The sequence below is a fragment of the Gallinula chloropus genome, assembly GCF_964237585.1.
Source record: "Gallinula chloropus genome assembly, chromosome: 7".
In the NCBI taxonomy this organism is placed as follows: domain Eukaryota; kingdom Metazoa; phylum Chordata; class Aves; order Gruiformes; family Rallidae; genus Gallinula; species Gallinula chloropus.
The window spans coordinates 29,555,057-29,577,313 of NC_140092.1; the positions used below are offsets into that span (position 1 = coordinate 29,555,057).

Here is a 22,257-nt window from a genome sequence, read left to right on the forward strand (position 1 = left end):
AAGAAGAGACAGTTTGCCACAGGTGCTGCTAACAGACACTGAACAACAGTTTTGCACGACTTCAGAAATCTTTGTCTTCTGCTGGTGAGCTCTGTCCAAGCTTGGGTTCACCAAGGTTACAGGAAAAGAAAAGGTTGTACTTTTGTTGATCAGTGCTGCTAAGCAACAAGTCATAAAAACTAGCATTACTCTTGTCTTCCACTGGTTGTAATTAGAAAACTACAAACAGGATCTTTGTGTCACAGACTGAAGGCTGAGAGGAACCTTTAACAGCAGGGCTTTGTAACACCACAAGCCATGCAGTCAGCAGGAGTATCTTCTCATTACAGGTAGGCTGCGCATCCCCAGCCATTGCAGGCGGCCGTACTGCAGGTCAGCTCAGACACTGAAGCTGAGAGGCTGAGGTTACAACAGGTCATAAGCTTTAGGTTGTAATAGTTGCTTTCAATAGAAGAAACAAAGCAAAAATATTGGTAATCCCTGATGAGCTTTGTGAAGATTTGAGTAGTTTTAAAAGGTGTGGAGCTGAACTGAATCCCTCTACTAGTGAAAGAGATCTAAACATAAGAGAAATCGAAGACATAGTAACTAACGTACAGCAGGAGCTCCCCTGGCCATGGTATTTTAAGGAGAAATACAGGAATATCATCACACATTCTGAAAAGTAAAAGCTTTTGCCTTGTTACAAGTGATCAATCATTTCCTCAAACTACAGGGACTTCTTGCTCTTCCCCACATAGAGCACAATAGCCAACAACCCCCCCCTCCTTGTTCCAGAGGACAAGTGTCTGTTCCTGTGCATAGCAGTGAATTGTCTAAGGTAACTCTCAGGCTCCCATAAGAGAATGGGAAAATAAGCATTCTTCTTGCTGCTCCATAACATGCTCTCTCCATAGACTACCATGGATGCCAGCTCTCCTGTTCCTGGTTTGTTCAGCAGCTGAACCATACCTTGGTATGGCAGTAGGGAACAGACTGTCTATCAGACTTCCATTCAAGATAAGTACTGGAACTGCTGATGCATTTTTCATTTTGAAATTTTTATTCTCAATCCATAAATCATGTTAATGCTCTAGTGTAGGGTGGGTGGGTTATTTTTAAACAAACAGTAAGGAATATGACCACGTAGTCTAGGTTTTGGAAGAGGAACCATAGTCAATCTATGTACCATGGACTGTCCAAATCATAAATTCCAGGGTTATGCACTGATTTTGCTTTAAATACATGTTTTATCAACTTCTGTTCAACCACTCTTCAGATGATACCTGCTTTAGAGTAATCCAGCAGCAAGAGTTATGCAAGAACTAAGCTCTGCAAAAATGTTTCTCATTTTAACCTGCAGATAATGCATCCAAAGAGTGAGCCCTGGAGTGCACTGAGCAAGGGAAAGTGAAGGAGAAATAAATGCATTTGCGCCACTACAGAGCAGGTCAGTAATTGACCCTGGCCACATTAAGAAAGAAAACTTTAAGAAGGAGACTGCATAAGGCTATGAGAAAAATTTAAAAAGTTGATTAGTGTTCTTTAGCTCAATCTCCATCCCCCAAAATCTCAAGACCCACAAACAGCCAGCCAACACACCGCACATTCCATGAATAAAGAAATCATGTATGTGAGGAGAATATACAGACTGAACAAGCATGCCTGAAGGGAAGTAATGCATTTATGAGAGGGGAGGGCAGATTAGGTATCAAGGAAAAGCTTTCTGCAACTTAAAGCAGGACATTACCACAGAATGGTGGTAAAAAAGGGTCACTAGGCCCTGTCACTGAAACAGAGAGATTAGATATGAAAGGAGTAAGTCACACTGAGAGCATGAACTTGCTAAGAGTATTTTTTCCAACCTTAAGTAATGTGGCCATAAATATATATGGGGCTCGGAGTAAAGACTACTGAACTGCAACCTGTATACTCAACCAGCCTGTTTCATAGTCCTGGGTAAATCACTTGAACTAACCACACTCATTTTTCCAGCTGTGAAACACCAGCAACTTCTACCACATAGGGACCTGGGGAAAAAGTTCGCTCTTACATACTGCAAGACTTTGTAGGACTCAATAGTTGGTGTATCTGAAACTGTTCCTTATCTCCCACATCAATTTGTCTGAGAGTTTATTATATCTCTAGCTATAAACTTAATCCTGTTATTACATCCTCCTACTGTTCTGCAGTAGTTGTGGTTTTAAATGTTATGATGAGAGCAATTTAACAACTCTGGCAACTAAGAGTATGTCAACATCCTACTCAACAGATTTGTTTACTATTTTTTTCAGAAGCCTCTTCACTTGAATGACAATGTTTTCAAGCATTTTACCCCACTTAATCCCAGAGAGCTAGAAATTATAAGATGGAAATGCTCTTTCTTCCTTATCTTGGGAAACACTGAATCATTTATTAAATTGTAGCCTACCAGCTAAAGCTCTGCAGCCCTTCTGAAGACAAGGCTTTTCCCCAGCCCATGAGGACATAAACAAAACCTCACAATTAGCTGAACAGCAGCTGACTCCAAAACATGTCATAGCAAAAGTTTACATGCTATAAAACAAAGAATTTGGTTCTCACATGTGAGGCTCAGGTCATAGTTTGTGCAATGCAGCTTTTCAATTTGGTAGGGGAATCACTGAAAAACAGCAGGGACCCTTACCTACTCTGCCATTTCCAGAGACCCTTCTCAGTATAAGGGTATTTCTCTGCCTACTGAAGCATGAAGCACAAATGAACACAGAAAGAAGGCAAATCTAATTCTCATTCAATGTTCTACTTTAAGAAAACGCAGCTGAATGAAAATAGAACTTGCTCAAGCTCCGTACTGTCTTCCATTAAGAGTTCATTAGTAAATTAACAATAAATTAAAAGAAGCAACAAAACAAGAAAATTATGATAGTCCGTGGCTTGAGCAGGCAGATAGATCTGAGTCCAGCAAACCTCCTGCAGAACTGGTAACACAGCAAGCTGCTGTCTTTAAACACCACAGGTTCTATTTTACTTGCTTGACAGCTCATAACAGACAAGGAAAACAGCAGTCTCTGACTAAGAGACAGTAAAGGCAGTAATCAAGGGTTTGATCTAACAGATAAGCACAAATGAGGTCCCCTTAAAAACTGTCACCTCAAACAAATGGACTATCAAAAAGTTGAGAACTCACCGGTTAAAGTGCTGCTGCTCTCATTAATTCATTCTCCGCCTGGCTGTCTTTTCTCCTGCTAGGTACCATCAAATTACAGTTAATTTGTAAAGCTGCAGGGATAGAAGACATTGCTTTTGGTTTGGGGCACTTTGTCATACTCAATACTTTTAAAATAGAAAATAAACTGCAAGTGCCACGTTCTTTTCACAACTCAGCGTTGTCCTAATGAAGTCGCTGTGCTTCTGCAGCCCCCTAACATTCCTTCAGCTACACCTATATGACCAGTTACAGCAATCCCAAATGACTCACTTGGGATGCAAAGGTTAAGAAATAGGAATAAACTCTTGTAATTCATGTGGTGGAAAACAGCTACATTGGTGTAAAATTTCTTGACAAAGCAATGCCTCAGCCATGTGTCCCACAAACCACCACAGCGCCCTTCAGTGATATTTGACTGCAAATATACATGGGGGTCATTGCTTTTAATTGCAAAGTATTCTTTCTTTGCCTTGCAGTTTGCCTTTTAGTTTCAGGTCACACTTCATATTTTTTAGAGTGAAAATATAGGGACAATTATACATGTATCATCATCAAACAATGGGAAAAATAACTGAAATGCCAGTACTGAGGATGGAAGATCCTGCGCTGCCTGATTTGTGTCTCACTGAAAAATCAAAGGACACAAAATCCTTAGTGTTTCAAAACTTTTCTGATAGTTGCCAAGTCAGTTGCAGGAATCAAAATTCTGAAGCAGAGAGGTGTAGCAGAAAAAAGTAAACTTAGTTTGGAACACACTGTAACAAATGAGATGAGTGGAAGAGGAGAAAGGAAAAAGAGGAGAGAGAAAAAAAATCACCCTGGGAAAAAAAAACCCTTCAAGTAAAAAGAAAGAAGATTCAAGTAAACTAATTCATTGCTACCCTGAAATTGTCTCAGAATTTCATATGTGGGTTGCCAGAACTCAAATCCTCTGTGAAACATACTTCTCAGTAAGCCATCCAGGTGAAACTGAGCTAAAATAGAAACTAAAGACACCTTACCTTTTGTGTGTGTCTAGAAAAATCAGGACTATTTAAAAAAAAGCCACATTGGAAGTGATGATTTTTATAGTCAATTCATGTAAGCAACAGTAGATCCACAAAATCTTATGCTATTGTACTGGTTTTCTATCAAGTTCATTAAAAAAAAAAAATCAGCATTTTTCCACTTTACCCTTCGTACTTAGTAGGTACCAGCTGAGTTCTGCTTTCTAGATCATGGTTTACAAAAATGCTTCCTCCAGATTTGTTCTCAAGGGACCTTTCTTTAAAAGCTGTGTCTTCTACAAGAGAAGGGAGAAAAACCCAAAAAACTTGGGTCAGATCAGGAAACCTCAAACCATTACTACATTTCACGGATGACATTTGTTCCATCTGATGTCTGCATTTTAAAAAAGTCTTCACTAAATTTTGCTTTTGTATTTATGACATTTAGAAACAGAGACAGTTAAAATTCCATTCTCTCAGTGTATAATAAGTAACCCTTGCTTCCAAACAGGGACCAAACACCACTGTAATCTATTTCTATGCATACAGTTCATTTAAACTAAGATTGTGGTCAGGTGCTGCCAGGGGGTCCAATGTTCAAGGCAAGGAAAGAAAAAGCAATCCATGCTGGCAACAGCTGATGCTCTATTAGAATGGAAAGCTGCAGTGTCAGCTGCTCCAGGATGGTCCCATAATCAGAATAAAACTCTGCACCACAACAAACCTTTATGTCCCATCCTCCCAAAACCAGGCACGTTTTGAGACAGGCATACATTTCTGACCAACAGATCTCTGGTGTGTGCAAATAGAAGACTCAGAAATGTATTTTTTTCCAATACAGCCTGTTAGCAATATCTGAATGCTTGGATTTGTCATGAGTTTTGCATATACAGCATCACAGACTGGTCTGGGTTGGAAGGGACCCCAAGGATCACAGAGTTCCAACCCCCCTGCCACAGGCAGGGACACCAACCTCCAGGCCTGGGTCTACACAAGGTTGCCCAGAACCCCATCCAACCTGGCCCTGGACACCTCCAGGGATGGGGCATCCCCCACCTCTCTGGGCAGCCCGTTCCAGCCCCTCACCACTCTCTCTGTAAAAAACTTCCCCCTAATATCCAGTTTAAACCCTCCTTCCTTTAGCTTCAATACATTCCCCCTTGTCCTGCCATTATCTACCCTTTTAAAAATTTGATTCCCCTCCTGTTTCTGTGCTCCCTTCAGGGACTGGAAGGCTGCAATCCTACAGTACTTTTTTGCAGAGTACCAGGTGAGCTTTCTATCCATTGCTGCTGTAGTAAAACCTTTGGATCCACATGTATAAAAACTGCATTTAATGTTCACATTTACATACAGCACTTAACAAGAACAGAGTAGAATCCACTGCTTAGAGACCATCTTTGAATGCTTTCAGCAGCAGGTCGGCTGCCAGCCCAGGAGACAAGACACCACTAAGAACTTTTTCTTCCAGAAGTGGAATCTTATCCTTGACTGCCAAGTGACTCCGGAAATGTTCCAACATATTCTCTTGGATGAGGTTCCACATCCACACTTTCTGCTGCTTCCGCCGCTTGGCAATCAGCTCACCACTTGTGAGCATGAGGTCACGATACTCTGTCATTTTATCCCACATATCTGAGATGCCTTCTCCAGTCTTGGCAGAGATGCGCATCACCTGTGGGATTCAGAAGGATTTTTAAAGCCAAGTAACTGCCAGGCTTGGGGGTTCAATCACTGCATCAGGTAGACTGCATGGAAGTTAAGAAAGATACAAGGCTATTTAACATCAATACTCTCACTTCATGAAGCTCTAAGCAGTTTTGTGCTGCTTTAAAAAGTCAAAATTGGGGTTCTACCAACTATAAGATCCCAAGATCCACAGTATTATAGTATTTGGGATAAATAGGACCTGTCCAACTGCTTATATAGAGAGTGAGAATCATTTTTACTGAGACTTTTAGCTAAAAGGTAGTGTTACCATTTCACTTCAGTGTGGAATTAATTAAGTATTCTGGTAAATATACTCTGGTAGACACCCTTTTGCCCTTAAAAAAATTCCTGAAAGGTTGAATTTCTTGTCTGGATACATTTTGACAAAAATATTTCAGCCATCCAAATTAACCTTTTAAATAGAATGGGTTTGTTGGGGGTGTTTGGGGTTTGTTTTTTTTTTTAAAAAAAAAGGTCACTCTCTCTTTCCCCAGTCTCGTGTGTAGGATACAGCCTCTACACATTATTTTCTTTAGGTGGTCAGACACTGCCATCACTGACAGAGACACATTTTTCATAACTTAAAGTCACTTGTCTCGACCAGTTCCTTTGGATCATGTTTATCCCAGATCTAGAAATAAAACCTACAAAATAATGGCCAACCTCAAGCAGTCCAGCTGACTTAAACTTAATTCAATGGGTCAATTTTAATTCCAGGGTAGAGCAAACCTTCTTATATATAGTGTATATAAATAAAGGGAGTGAGAGCGTGTGCGCTTACTTTGCATATACATATTGAAACTTGGTACTCAATCTAAAAGCCCAGAGGATGGGAATTCAAATAATCCAGACATTGCATACACAAGAAAGATGAGTTCTTGCCCAAGAACTTACTATGTGAAAAATTAAAAACAAAACAAAACAAAAGTAAAGCAGTAAACACATGAACAAGTGAAAGAGCAAAGATGAGCAAAGGTTTAAGTTATAAAGGAAGGAGAAATAGCTTATGAGACATCTTAAGATACACATAGTTTACAAAAAGCAAGACAGGTTTGTACCACCACTCATGTCAGTAATAGGTATGCTAGTGCTGAGGTGCTCAGGACAGAAATCATGGGGAGCAGGACTGGCTTTGCCCAGTGTTTCATGCAGCACACCTCGAGATCAGAGGCAAAACAGCAGCAACCAACTGTCTAGCACAGTTTAAATCTAAGTAAGAGAACTGAAATTTTTATAAAAGAGCTCAAATACACACCAACAAACCCCAAACAGCAAAAAAACCCCCACCCAACACTCCCCCTGACCCCTCCAAACCACAGTGAGTTACACAAACCTTCGGTCTCCAAACCTTCGAACGTTTGCGAAGCAGCTTCATAGCGCTGACGTATTCAGCCTGTATCCTCCGGGCGGGCACAACTAAATCACCATCAGCTTTATTTATAGCAACTAGATCTGCCATCTCAATTATACCCCGTTTGATACCCTGAGTGGAACATGGAGAGAAAAATCATCAGTTCCCAGGACTGTGACAGGCAGATTGATCACAAAACACAGGTCAAAATGCTCTGGCAGTTTCTGGTGGCTCTTGCTGACTATTTTTGGTGTGTATGTGCACGTGTACATGCTAGTCATGCATGTGTTGTACCAATGGCCTCTTTTACTAGTTATTATCCTCCTTTGACATAAGAAAAATAAATACAGATATCAGATTTTACAGGATAACTTATTTTATGTGTGGAGATTAAGTGTAACCAAAACCTGACCAAGTTTGCAAACCTATTTATATTGATTTTTGTTTCCCTGTAATGCACACCCACTCCCAAAAATCATATATAACTAGTAAATATGCCCAAGTCAGTCAGAGTATAAAGATTTTACATCCTAATACTTCTAAAATTGTGGAGGGAGAAGGGGAGTATCAGGCTAGCTGTGCACAAATGGCTAAGACATTGAAAAGCCTTCAATAGTAAACACTGTAATTCACAAAACACCACTGATACGGACTTTCTGCACGGATACTGCCTCTTAGATTTCTCTTTCCAGTAGTAACACTTAAAGAAACTGAAAAATACCTGTAATTCATCTCCACCTGCAGGTGGTAGCAGTAAAATGAACATATCGACCATATCAGCCACAGCAAATTCTGACTGTCCCACACCTAAAAAATTAAATCCAGAGTTCCCCATTTATTGCAAACTTCCAGTCCCACTCGTGACAGTAATTACGTCAGACCTCGGTACTGCACCATGAGCAAATCCCACTAACAAAGACAACATGAAACAAGACAGTTTTTACAAAACAGTGTTTTCACAAAATGTACAGGACTAGAAAGACTGACAGAATGGGCAGGGAATTTCAACCAGTAGCTCTGTATGAAAGGATAAGCAAAATCGAGGATGAAAGTATGCAATTGGTAACATGCCTTATTTAATCATGCCGTTGTTGTATCTAAAAGAACACCCAAAGCACTCACCTACTGTTTCCACAAGAACAACATTGTAGCCTCCTCCTTCACACAGCAGAATGGCTTCATTTGTGGTTCTGGTCACACCTCCCAACGTCCCTCTGGTTGGAGATGGCCTGATGTATGCATTCATGTCTCTTGACAACTCAGTCATCCGTGTTTTATCGCCCAACAGAGAACCTTCAACAGTTAACCTTGGATCATCCCAAAAGCACAAGACAGCCAAACTTCCCCCTCTGCCCTTCCCAACCAGTGAGAAAAGACAAACCTTTCAGGCAAAGCCAGTCAAGTAAGAATACCCCAGTAAAGTTGTTCAAGACTTGGCTGAGGACTAGGAAGTTCCTGGGGCTGGAAAGGCCTGGTAAGCAGACCTTCCTGCTACCAAACATGAAGAACCTGTTCCAGCTCAGAAAGAGTTCTGCGGTTCTTGAATGGCTTTTTGAGACCTATGCACACAATGGTATCTTTGCTGTTTCTGCCCAAAGGGACAAATCCAAATCCCTGCCTTGTGATTCTGGTGTTTGTTAATGATAGATTTTTGGTGTTTAGTTTTTAAGAAAGCGGACATGCATCCTTGCCTGCCTTCCACTCATGCAAGCCTTAAATCAGATTCAGTGAGATCTATATGCATGATGCACATTCCAAAACATGAGAGATGCTCAATTCCTTTAACTGCTGCAATCCTCCTACCACATTTTGCTATTCTATTCATACATCTTGAATGTATGCATTCAAAAATACGGTCTGTCTTAGCTCCAGCTCATTGCAATGCTGAAGTTTTCTGTTTGCATTGGCTTTTTTTCTCTTTTTAGATAGTTAAATATTGCATTGTGTTCTAGAACAGTGCAGAAGCTGGACAAAGGAATGATGTTCCCTGGTAGCTGCCCATTAGGGAAAGATTGACATTGATGTTCTCTATTATTAATGTCAGAGATTAACAAGCATGGCCAGCTGTAATTTCCCTACAATTCTGCAAGTCAGACAAGCAGTCAATGATACTGCATCAGGAAACCTTGAAACCAGTATAGTCAACAGAAATCCAAAGACTCCTGTTGAGAAGAACTAATGAATGTTCTAAAACACAACCTGATCCATGTGTTTGGATTACAGCATCCTCTAAACAGCTTTACATTAGCATGTGCTTCTTGCCCAGTGATCAGCAATTTCACTGTTGAAATTTAAGCAGGAATGAATCACCTTCTATGCCTTCATTCTCAGAGAAATAAACACAACTAGCTAGAGGAAACAGCAGGTATACAAAGTTTCAGACAAAGAAGTTGTAAAGCAACTCTCAAATGCTGGGAAAGGGGGAACCTGCCAAAATTAGGACACCAGTACACACTTTCCAATTTCACATCACACAGGGAAAAAAAAGAAACTTTAATACAACATTTAATTTTAGTCATTTACGTTTATAGGCCCCCAAATTTTCCTCCATTTGGCCCAAAGAAATACTCCTATAGTTGACAAGATATTAAAGACTGAAACTTTAATTCACACTCACCACCACTTGTGCTAGACGAAGGGTCTACAGCCAACACAGACACTTTGTATTTTCTTTCTGTAAGCATTTTCCCAAAGCATTCTATGAAAGTGGATTTTCCAGCACCAGGAGGACCAGACAGCCCTAAATAATGACAGTAGGAAGAAAAACCAAAAACATTTTGTTAAGGAAATAAGCAATACACCACATGTAGCTTGGTAACAATTCAGCCTTTAGCACTATACCACAACAAAGGCAAATGAAAGCCATGCCACAACCCAGATATCCAACTAAAAAGCTGTAATTGCCTTGAACAACACAACCTGGGTCACCCCACCAGCAGCGCTCCCTTCACCACCCCCACCCTACCCACATCATCCTAATGTTGGGATTATGCAGCCTTATTTCCCCTCCTCCAAATCTATACTGATTTATGCTTCAGAACTTTAAAAAAGCCACAACCTAAACCTGTCTTTTTCAGATTTACTATTTACAAAAAGACATACTCTCAAAGCAAAAGCTTAAAGAGCTGTTAACTCAACAATACCAGGTGATTTACTTAAATACCAAAGCATGCAAACTAAGATCAGCTTGTTAACCTCCACCAAATGTAAAAATCTCAAAATAACCACACACCACCACCAAAAAGCAACAATTATTTCTAGAGATTTTCAAAAGCATTTTCCAGTAAAAGCCATAATTCTACTGAACAGCAGAACTGATCTACATTGGTTACAAACCACAATGATACAAGACTATAGACCATGATGCTGAAGACCCAACAGCAATAATGAAAGTTGAGAACTGTAATTTCACCAAAGCAACTACTGGACAGACATAAAAGGACTAACCCACTCTAAAGGCAAGTGGTTTTCCTTGATTTAACTTTTCTTGTTCCCTGTGGTAGGATAATACCTTCTGTAGGAGCACCTGGGCTATTTTCTTCTTCCTATTCTGAGTTGATTCTACAAGTGTAATAGCTTCTGCTAAACAGGCTCTGTGACCCTGGGTTAGTCCACTGTAAAGCCTGTCTACGAGTCTCTGCTCTCTGTCAGAAAGTCCCTCTATTTGCTGGTCAGGGGCCACTTGTTGACTCAGCTCCCTCCTCAAACCATTTGATGAACATATCCATTTTGTGTGGTGGTGGTGCAGTGACACAGGAGGTTCCATGCCCTGGAAATCTGTTCTGGGAGGGAAGTGGAAGTTCATGAAGGAAGTTCTTCTGGAGAAATAACACCGAGGGACTCTCAGAAGCAAGGAGGGGATCTTCATCTTGCTTGTAAGCTAAACTACCAGAGATGTCAGTTCACTTCTGTTTACAGACACCCTAAGGAGAAAGAAAAAAAAATTTACTTCCTTCAAAGCATTTGTAAGGACTCGGATGAAACCTATGTACACAGGCAATCACCAGCTTTTATTTTATCCATACCTACTGTTTTAAACAAACAACAACAAAAAATAGTTCCTTCATAGAATCACTTAAGTTGGAAGAGACCTTTAAGATCAAGTCCAAACACATCCTAACCCTGCCTAGTTCACCTCTAGACCATGTCCTATTGGTTGCTCTTGGACAAAGACCTGCCTGCAAGATTTATAAGGCAATCTGATCCTCCTGAGAACTGCAAGACTGACGTTTGATGGACAAATGAGACACTGCAACTCTAGACCATTTCTCTTGACACTTACACGTGAAAAATACAATCACAGAATCACTTGAGTTAGAAGAGACCTTCAAGCTCACCGAGTCCAACCACAGCCTAACCCTGACTAGTCCACCTCTAGACCATCCTCAAGCACAACAGTCTACATGCCTATTAAATACCTCCAGGGATGGTGACTCCCCCACTTCCCTGGGAAACCTGCTCTAGTACTTGATCACCCTTTCAGCAAAGAAATTCTTCCTGATATCTAACTTAAATCTCCCCTGGTGTAATTTGAAACTATTTCCTTTCCTCCTATTGCTTGTCACCTGAGAGAAGAGACCGACCCCCGCCTCTCTAGACCCTCCTTGTGTAGCAGCTATGGAATCCTGCACAGCATAGCAACTTCATATCACTATACTTATTAAACTCTTACTTTTTAAAGCAGATAAAAAAGCACTTCTAAACAAGACAGCCTCTAAGAGCATGTACAGCAAGCCTAAAAATCCAGGCATGAGCCAAAGGAACCGACCTTTACACATACTGACATTACACATTCTACCCTCACGGCTACAGGGCTTTTAATAATAAGCTTTTACTCCAGGTGAGCTTTCCACACCGTATTCCCAGGCGCCCAAAGAGGACATGGCCCCAGGCAGGAATAACCCGAGGCCGCAAGAGGCAGCCCGAGGCGCAACGGCCGCGCTCTCCGGGCCCGCACCGGAACAAGCCTAAAGCATCAACCTAAAGATCCTCCGAGGCTCTGGCGGGCCGCTCGTTTCACGACAGCCGCCCTCGCAGCTGCTTTCCGAAGCCTGCGGGGAGAGGCTCGCCGCCGGCCGGGGCCCCGCGGGTGACGAAGGGCAGAGCCCCCCGCCGCCTCCCCCCGTTACCGCCGCCTCAGGACGAGCAGGATCCCCGGCGCGGGAAAGTGACGCTCGCGCCAAGGCCGCGCATGCGCCGCCCGAGGCGCCTGGGCAGGGGGAAGGGGCGGTGGGGAGCGGCGGGCTGAGGCGCAGCGTAGGCTCTCTGGGCAACAGTGCCAACCAGAGCGCCCATCGCCCTGAAGCAAGCTCTTTTCTATTCCCTTCGCGAGCACATAAGCTTACCTGCTGGCGTACTAAGTTTCTTTGTCCCGTCCATGGGAATACAAGGAGGAACTTTCTCCCTGTGAGGGTGACAGAGCCCTGGGACAGGCTGCCCAGAGAGGCTGTGGAGTCTCCTTCTCTGGAGACATTCAAACCCGCCTGGATGTGTTCCTGTGGGATTTAGTCTGGGTGATCCTGTTCTGGCAGGGGGGTTGGACTAGATGATCTTTTGAGATCCTTTTCAAGTCCTGACGTTCTGTATTCTGCCCTCATCAGGAAGGATGTTGAGAACCATCATTTCTTGCCTGGGCTAAACCTGTAAAAACGCCCCCTGAATTTCTGCAGATTTTGCTATTCCATGTGAGAGAGGAGCTGGGGGAGATGAAGCGCTTAAAGCCCCAAATCTGTCTATCAAGACATCTTTTCAGTCTTCATTTTTTTTCTGGTTAAATCCAGTTTTTAAAATTTCCCCTCTCTGAAAGGTGCTTTGTTGGGGGATTTTTTTGTTGTTTTTGTAATTATTTCTGCATTCATCTTGCCCTGCCTTTGCCACACCTCTTGTTAAAGCAGGTGTCCTGGTTTCCAAGAAGCAGAGACGCACACGAGGCGTGGAGCTGTTGCCGTGGGCCTTACACTAGCACTAGTGCTTTTCCCCATGGCATGGGCCTTGTTCCCACTCCTATCAGATTGGCAGCACAGCTGATGGGCTGTGTAAAATAACAAAAGTTCTGTTCTTCGCTGCTGAATGCACAATTTATCTTATTCCATTATTCCAGTCCACAAGATTATCATACACAGAGAACTGAACAGCCCACTCTTCAGCGTTGGGAAAACATGCAATTTTGTGTCCCTGTCAGCATGTGATGAATCCACAGCTGAGACAGACAAGAATTCCCATTTCAAAATAGCCTTGTGTAGCCTTTCTGTTCACCCAGACCTTTATTCATCAGAGTTAGCACATATCACTATCATCTCTTCCTTATGTAAGTTTTGTAAAGCTCCCTGTTTCAAGTACTGTGCTTGAACCTAGGCAGCACATCCCTGCTATTATTTTAATAACAGCAGCAGCAAGAAAAAGGCCATTCTGCTACGGCTTCATCACAGATCATTGATCCTGCATTTTATTCCACTTCATGTGCTTTCATCTTGAACACTTTTGTCGTTGACCTTGTTGCAAGAACTAGATGAATGGGTCCGCAAAATTGCACGTTTTGGCAACGCTGGAAGAGGAGAGTGGTGGATTGTTCAGTTCTGCCTGTGATAATCTTGTGGACTGGAATAAAAGGAATGAGATTAAATTGTGCATTCAGCAGTTAGCAGAAGTTTTGTTCTTATTATATACAGTCCATCAGTGGTGCTGCCAATCTGATAAGACCATGAACAAGCATGTGTGTGTTGGAGACTTTTCAAGATCTTGCATTTTGGTGAGGCATGGAAAGCCACGTAGCTTGAGTTGCCACTTTCCCCCCCCCTTTTCCCTTAACTCCATATTTCAACAAGTTTGCTTTGCCCCTGTCAGAGACTAGAGTCCCTGAACATCAGCTGTGACAGGAAGACTAAATGCTATTGCAGTGCATATTGCACATACATCCCATCTTCCAGGTTCTGGAATAGAGATTACACAGGTCTCCCAGAACTGTGCGTTCTTCTACCACCCCTGATTTTATACGACTGTAACATCATCCAAAACAGGCAAAATATTTCCTTAGAAGCTGGACTAGATCTAGAGTCTCCTTAATCTACATTCTGTCACATTACACAGTGTTTTTATATTTCCCCTATGGTCTTTTAATGTATGGGAACAAACGTGTGGGTTTGGGTTTTTTTTATTTATTACACATAGCCCAATGAATTTGAGTCAGACTCACTCTTACTGCGCCTTCTGATCTCCAACATAGGGAGTTCTCTTGGCTCATGTATTCCTTTACCCAGTCATTAATTTACATAACATCCTAGTTGAGGTATTCAGGAAGAGACTTCAGTAACTTTCTACATACCTGCCTCTTTTTTTTCTTTTTTTTTTTCTTTTTTTTTTTGGGGGGGGGTGTTTATGGAAGTTTTTTGATTTCAAACTGAAGTTACCTTCCTTTTTGTGTTCTCTCTGCTTCTGTTCCCCAGGAGTATCAGAAGAATAAAAGAAGAAGAAAATGTGCATCCTGTAGTTACTCCACAGTCTGCAAACCCGTCCAAAATTTAGGAAAATGACCTGGCTTAACCGCCTTGCTCCAAATCTACCCCAGATGTTAAAGAAAATGGTACTGCTGGTTACTCATGAAACAGCAGTCTTCCTTCTGAGCCAATACCAAGTCCATCATCCTGTGAAGCGTTATACTGTGGCACAGAGTCAGGGTGCTGGGCGGCACAAGCCTTCAGGCAAAATGTCCAACTGACTCCAGATCATTACAAAGTAATAGAGAAAGAGCCTTCTGTAACTGTTTGCAGGAGAAGCAGTATTACCATGAGCATCTCTGCCAAATTCCACAATGCAAATTGACATTCTGTCTGACTGGCTTCCCCTTGCAGTTTTCCTTGGATTCGTTCACTCTTCCTTTCTCTGGCAGCACTCTGGCTTTCCTGCCCTGTTCATCTCTCCTTTAAGAAGACCCAAAGTAATATTTGTGCACATTATTATCACAAAAATATTTAATACATTCATAGACATTACCTGTAAGAAATAAGCTGCAAAGGCAAATGCAAAACTAACAGTCTTACTATCTAAATGAAATCAGAATTGGACAAATAATGAAATTAAATAGTGTCAGTTTGAAACTCCAGCTTCTCCTTGAACATATGAAGATGTGTTTCTGTTAAGAACTCTGTTGGTCTCTCCCTCTCTATGTTAAAAGGTCTGTCATGCCTGCAGTCACTCCTGGTTATGGTTACAGAATTATGAAATTCACATCACTTATAAGGAGAAGTTATGATTTCTTAGAGATGAGACATTATTTTATCAGTTCTTTCTCCCCCTCCCCTCCCCCCCCCGGCTCCATGAGGCTGGGCAGGGTGTTTAAGAAGGCTCTGCCATGCTCCCAAATCCCTTTCTCCACTATGCCTTATTGTAAAATTAACTTCTCACTCAGGAATACCACTTCAGTGGCAATTCCTGTGCCGTGTAGCACCTGGTTGTCTTCCCTCTCTCTTCCTCTGGCATTTCTCCATTCTGCATGCAATAGTCCATTCTGCTCACTTGCAAACACCTGTTCTAGGCTAGTATGATAGCAGCTAGACTACTGCTTTTATTGCTACTATAAGCAGCCCCAGGAAAACAAACAAACAAACAAACAAACAAGAAACCCAAGATATTCCTTAAACTGCATTAGAAATTTTGGCTGACATAACATAGATCGAAGTTCAGCATCCAACTTCTATCAGGGTCCATCCTGCCTGTATCCCAGCATTGCAGCTTCCCCCTCTGTGGCTAAGAACCAAACCCACTGCCCAGGAGAAATGAGGGGCCTCCTCCACTGCAACCTAGGACAGATGACTGGAGCAGCAAAGAGTCCACATGTGGCAAGGGTTAAATCCTTCCTGCCTACCAGGTTTAACCAAGGTACACAGTAACTACAATCTCAGCCACAGCACAGACTGAATGACCACTTCTCCTTCACTGTAGAGGACACACCTCAATTCATTTTGGTTATCACACAAGCAGAGATGACTGAACCAACCTCTGCTTTTGCAGCACAACACTAGGGAAGGTAACTGCAGATTGCAGCCTTTGAGTAAGAACAGTCCTAAGGGTTTAGGCAAAATATTCCTTCTCCCTCACCCTAAAAGACAATTAGACACCTGAAATAAAAACCACAGAACGCACATTCACAGCTCAAAGTCTGCTCATTTAAATGCCACGTGAGCCCAGGCCACAGGTTTTGCAATCCAGGGAAAGAACACAAAAGCAGCAAATCTCCCCATTACAGGAGAGTGTTCTGCTCCTTACTGACATTTTCTTTAATTGTCCATGATGAACTGCCTGGTGTAAAATGACATAACAAAGGGGAGAGATTAAAAATATTTTCTTATAAAAGCAATTACATTTTCTTTAAGTGCTCACATTTCTTAGAAAATGAAAATATAATTACTATATGATCAAAAAACTCCAGACATTACTTATGTAGGCTACTGGTTGCAAAACCAAGGTAAATAATGTTCTCCAAGACCAATTCATTGTTAAAATTATAAACCCGAGAGGCCAAGTCACTTGCCAATGAATATACTATTTTTTTTCTCCCTTTCAATCCAGAAAGCATTTAAAAGCTTGTCTTACAAAGTATGTTTCTCTCTATGGCCACCAATGACCCATGATAGCAAAGTATTTGTTGTGCAGTTCATTACTGTGCAGCTGAAAAGGAATCATTAATTGCCTCCTCCTGGTTATTGTCAGTACAGCAATGAAACCACAGCAAGTCTATTAGTAAACATGATACACTCTGACTCTTGACCTCATTCCTAGTGACTTTTTGCTTAAGGAAAGGCTTGACTGGCCATGATTTCTAAGTTCTCTGGGAGTTGACAAAGATGGAGGACTTTCAATCCTCCTTCCCCTCAGCCCAACGTGCTACGATTTATTAGGCTGGTATGAAATTAGCACCATCTCACACACCAGAAAGTGAGCAACTTAGTTCACAAGGTGAAGCATACATGGGGCAAGGAATGAATGATGACTCGGTTTACCATTGCAGACAACATAAGGCATAAACTTCCATGCATTCAAGCACTTTCCCCTGCATCTCCAGCAGCATCGGTGCTCAGAGGTCTTTGTCTCAACCATCCCTATGCTGAGTGCTTCACAACCAGGTGAAAATCACAGATGGTGGAAGTGAGATAGGTGGAATTGTCCACAGGAATGTAACATCACAGCAAAACACACCAAGCCACGTTTTTTGGTTCCAGGGTGGCACTTCAGGCCAAGATGAAGACCAAGCCCATGATAAATCTGATAATCAGGATTCAGGACTGAGATCTTGGCAAACCCAAGTGTTTCCAGTTCGGACCAAACCCATGGTACAAACAGCCAAGCCTGTTTCCCCCAGTCCACCTCAGTGTTTTCAACACAAGGCTGTCGTTTATCGCTCAGGAAGTTACTGTTTCTCTTGTACATGTGTGCATGCATGTTGTGTTTACATGCTTCCACTCCAAACACACACAAAACCAAGGCTTTGGTCTTCTTATAATGCAAAATTGTTTATTGATTTAAATGTCCCACTTTTCCAGGCAGCTGTAGCAGATTGGAGTGAAAATGTCAGATGAAAAACTCTGCTGAGATTCAGTGCTACATGATCAACCTGTTCAGAACCGTAGTAACACAACACTGTAACAGGCTGTCAAACTAACTTAGAAAGGGCTTGGTAAAGAGCATGCTGGATCATACTGTGTACTGTTGCTTTGTACCACAAGAGAAAACACCTTTAAGCCAGAGCACCCCACATTTACAAAGCTTATGCTAATACTACAAAATACTGTGCCACAGAATTAAAATGAAAGAAGGATCTTAAATAAAAAAAAAAAAAAGGTAACCAAACACCCCCCCTAAACTCCAAAACAAAGTTACAGTCGTAAGTGATGCAGCTGCATGGGGGAAATTAGCATAGAAAATATAAAAAGCAATAAAGTATTTGTTTCTAACACCAGCTAATAGGGGTCCAGAAGTAACACTGGGACTCAATCTGTTCAGAAGTTTGTATTTTTATCTAATTACTTTCCAAATGAGGCCTGTGTTTAGAAAAGAATTCAACGTTCCAACGGCAACCTCACCTCTGTTCATCATGACATTGTGTTGCAAGGATGTTCCACCAGCATTTCTGTGCCCCCCCAGGGCCAGTTACACATTAATTCGTTCTCTGAAAACTAGTGTTCAGCACACAGAAATAAAATTTGTGCGGCTGTCACCTTCAGGGCCACTTACTCCTTTTGTCCAGAAGGGGAAGCTAGTGCTATGTATTTCTGTCACGGCGCTGGGCTGTATTCTGAACACAGAGGGATTCGGTATTACATCATCATCACAACTGTAAATCTACCCTGTATGGCCATGGCAGGCTTTTAACAGCCTGAGGAACTTAAACACACTGAAACTTTATTCATTGTGCATTCAGTAAGATTCAGAATGTAAAATAGGAAAGCCACACCTCTACCAGCATGAATTACACCTCAGTTTTGTTTTGGAGAGTCACTTACAGGACACTAGCAGCAAGGGGCTGTCACCACATTTAGGAGTCCTTGACAGTGAGTTTCTGACTTTCCAGCAGAATTTTGCTGTTGCCTTCTCTGTGGTCACTGCAGTAAGTCAGGGCTCTCCATGTTAACGTAGGGCTTACATAGGAATGCCATCTTACTGCCCACCTAAACAAAAAATAAAATACAAAGCAGACATTTTAACCAGCAGTTCTGTTTCTGTGTTGACGCCTCTTCAGAGTATCAGTGAGAGGAACAAACTGAAAACTTCATATGAAACATCTGAAGAGTTGTCATATTGCATAAATCCAAGTTAAAGGACTTTATATTTTAATTGTGGAGAATGAAGAAGATAAAATCCACAGTATTTACTTCATGTGACCCATGGTCATCAGTATCCTTCATCCTTTTCAAACCAGATCCAGCTGCATTTATTAGATATTTTGCAATTTTAAGAGAGAAGATGACAGACTGAACACCTGAGGTTTTTCTTTCTGGTGGACTATTCCATTTCAGTTTCTCAGCATTAAGCACACAGCTCTTTCTTTGATTAAAGCTAATCTATCAGCCTTGTTAAATGGCCTTTCTCAGAATGCTGTGGAAAGAAACACTTGCAGTCAGATCTCAAACATGTATTTAACTTTCCAAATCTTCTAGTTTTCTTTATTTCTTTCTATCTATCTATGGATGAGTACAACACCTGTGAAGCAAAAGAACTCCAGGACCACATGAAAACCTGGACCCTGTGCAGCTGCTGTGCTAGTCAGTAGCTACTGGTACCATAAAAATGGGACAGAGCTCCATTTTCTGGGTATACTAAGTTTGGATACTCCTTTAATAGAGAAAATGCATACACAGCTCACAACAGATGCTTCTAGAGAACACTGACACGCACAGTCAGCTCCTACAACATCACAGACCCATTTGCTTGTCTGTTCTCCCCAGACCTGTGCTCCTTGCAAAGTGACTAAAGGGTGCAACAAACCTGTATTTTCCTTCTCTAAAGAAAGGGAATTTAAAATTTAATTGCAGTGGCAGAACTTGTACTGTAGTAGTGAACCAGAACTGCCAGGTTAACCATGTCAGACTTGCAGTCTGGAAGCTACACTCCCAACAGCCCACAAACAATAAACAGGAGACTTAAAAAAAAGAAAAATATCCCAACCATCACAATTGTTTGTTTTTCCAGATATACACTAAATACATTCTCATGGTACCACATTAACTTGTGCTATACTTACTTGCATTAACCAGCCCTTTACTACATTCTCAAAAGCCTCTGCTAGAGCTCAGAGGAAGGAGCGGGCTACAATGATTGAGAGACAGGAACTTCACAAGGAGTGTTCTGTCCTGCGTTTGAAAAACCAAAACCAGACACAGAATATTACCTATAGATTATACACGTGAAAATATGGAAACTGAAAGTGCCTAATTATTACAGATATGCCTAATTATTATGTATGCCTAAAGAGGGTATCATCAGTATGTTACATGGTATTCTTTCTGAGGAATTACTACTGACATACTAGCCAGCACTTAAAAGCACATTGTATTCCACCTCTGACAACTCTGTCTTTAATAATGCATGCTTCCTCTCTGGTTTTTACTACTTATTGTCATCAGAAACTTCAGATGATCAGAGAAACCTCAGCCTTGCTTCTAGTGCTGCAGGTGTGGCCCGGTTCCTGCCTTAACGCTACCCCTCAGACGTGCAGGCTATCACCTGCAGCTGCTGTGTGTAAAATAGTTGTGCCTTGGATCAATGTTACAAAAAGACTTCAGTGTGTAAGTAGTGTAGTTTTGCATGGCTGGGTTGTGGTGGGGAAGGGGGGCTGCGGGGGTGGCTTCTGCAAGAAGCAGCCAGAAGCTCTCTGCAGGCCCCAGAGAGCAAACACCAGCTGGCTCAAGGCCGGAGTCACTGCTGACCAAGGCCAAGCACATCAGTGATGGCGACAGTGCCTCTGGGAATCACATTCTGGAGAAAAAACCCCCAAGCAGCTGCATTTTGTCCCCAGTGAAAGGAGTGAGAAGGTGTAAGGAACTGTGATAGAGCGATTTTGGTGGGCGTCTGGCCACAGTCAAACCACTACAGTGAGGCAACATCTGGTACCTACACATTCATCCAGCATGTGGGCACCACTTACAACCACAATTTCCAAACTTGCATGGCACTGGAAGGTCACCAGTGATGGAGATGACTAGCAGTGTTACTTGGGTTAGGCTTTCAGCTACACTCAGTCCCTACAAGGGCCGTTCCCTGCTGACGTGACTGGCATGTCACATTTTTCAGGCACGTCATATGCAGCTGCAGAAATGATGAATTTTGACCAGGCCCCCTGTATACCCCACTTGTTTGAGGCCACAGTGATTTCCAATGCAATGAGACACAGTAATGTTTTACCAAACACCAGGGGTGACCAGAGCATGGAGAAAAACAAAGGCAAGGCTACCTACTCTGCACACGCTTTCACCCACCTTACTGCTGAGGGGAGAACCATGCAGGGGCACCCAGGCAGCTCTGGAACAGCACCGCACAGAACCACCACGCACGATGAATGGGAACGATGGCAATCCTTCCCTCTACTCCAGCCCAACGCGAAGCTCACATGCGAGACAGCCTCCGTGCCCGTTCAGCTGGGAAGCTCCAGGTCTGAGCAGCCTGTTTGGAATCTCACAGTGAGGGTGAGGGAGCTCTGGGACAGGCTGCCCAGGGGGTGTGGAGTCTCCTTCTCTGGAGAGATTCCAACCCCGTCTGGACGCCTATCTGAGTGACCTGTCCTAGGGACCCTGCTTTGGCGGGGGGTTGGACTCGATGATCTCTGGAGGTCCCTTCCAAACCCTGTGATCCTGTGAATCTGTGACTGCTCCATGGAACGGCAGAGCCATACCCCTGACAAACAGACAGACAGACAGACAGGCGCAGCTGCTGCAACAGGAAGGAGCGCTCCCTGTACTTTCTCAAGCGACGGTAAGAAAACCGGCCGTGGAAAGCACTCCGCTGGCACTCCCTCAGCCTGCCGCGCTCCCTGTGCCTGCTCTCCGCTGGCCCTGCCCCCAGCTACAGCACTCGCAGCGTCGCCGCCCCAGCTGCCGCACTGGCAGGAGCGCTGCCGCCTCAGCTGCTCTGGCTCCTCCCTGACAAAGCCCTGGCCAAGGGGCTGCTGGCTTGAGGCTGTTCCTAACTGGCTCCCTCGCCGGTGACGCAGCGGCGCGGGCTCTCCCTTACTGGCCTGGCGGTGAAGCGGAGGCACCGATTGGTCTTTCTTGCCGCCCTTCCGACAGCCGGCGCTCGCTTCCTGAGGCGGCGGCCCGCCCCCGCCCTGCCCTGCCGACGCTTCCTGTGGCCCGCGGCCGCTCCCCGGCTGGTGCTGAGCTTTGGCCCGTTGCGGTGAGCGGCGGCGTCCTGGGGGTACCGGGCCTGACGCCGTGTCAGCGCCTGGCGGGGGCGGCGGGGACGCTCCCGCGGCTGGGGAGGGGCGGCCGGCCCGAGCCGCGACAGCGCCGCGCTGAGAGCCGCCCTGAGAGCCGCCCCCCTGCCGCTGCGCAGGCCGT

General features: G+C 43.3%; 1 protein-coding gene across 3 annotated transcripts; it reads right to left on the reverse strand.

Moving 5' to 3' along the window:
• Window positions 1–5,487: 5,487 nt before the first annotated feature.
• MMAA (metabolism of cobalamin associated A) lies at window positions 5,488–12,245 on the reverse strand. 3 transcript variants are annotated; one of them, XM_084267067.1, is made up of 7 exons: window positions 12,171–12,245; window positions 10,661–11,136; window positions 9,831–9,953; window positions 8,336–8,506; window positions 7,935–8,020; window positions 7,196–7,345; window positions 5,488–5,827 (listed from the first exon to the last, which is right to left on the reverse strand). In XM_084267067.1, exons 2-7 carry the CDS (start codon window positions 11,079–11,081, stop codon window positions 5,540–5,542), a joined length of 1,239 nt encoding a protein of 412 aa, XP_084123193.1. In that variant the 5' UTR covers window positions 11,082–11,136; window positions 12,171–12,245; the 3' UTR covers window positions 5,488–5,539. The 3 variants fall into 3 exon arrangements, with proteins under 3 accessions (XP_084123193.1, XP_084123195.1, XP_084123194.1); XM_084267069.1 differs by lacking the exon at window positions 12,171–12,245 and having other exon boundaries at window positions 10,665–10,791; XM_084267068.1 differs by lacking the exon at window positions 12,171–12,245 and having other exon boundaries at window positions 10,725–10,785.
• Between the last annotated feature and the right edge of the window lie 10,012 nt (window positions 12,246–22,257).

What these genes read in the sequence shown, in the direction of transcription:
- MMAA (XM_084267067.1), bottom strand. Translation starts at nt 11,081, where the DNA reads ATGAAGATCCCCTCCTTGCTTCTGAGAGTCCCTCGGTGTTATTTCTCC. An exon ending in ACCACTTGCCTTTAGAGTGG is followed by an intron (nt 9,954 to 10,660) that starts GTTAGTCCTTTT and finishes GTCATTATTTAG; the next exon opens with GGCTGTCTGGTCCTCCTGGT. An exon ending in TGTTCTTGTGGAAACAGTAG is followed by an intron (nt 8,021 to 8,335) that starts GTGAGTGCTTTG and finishes TTAATTTTTTAG; the next exon opens with GTGTGGGACAGTCAGAATTT.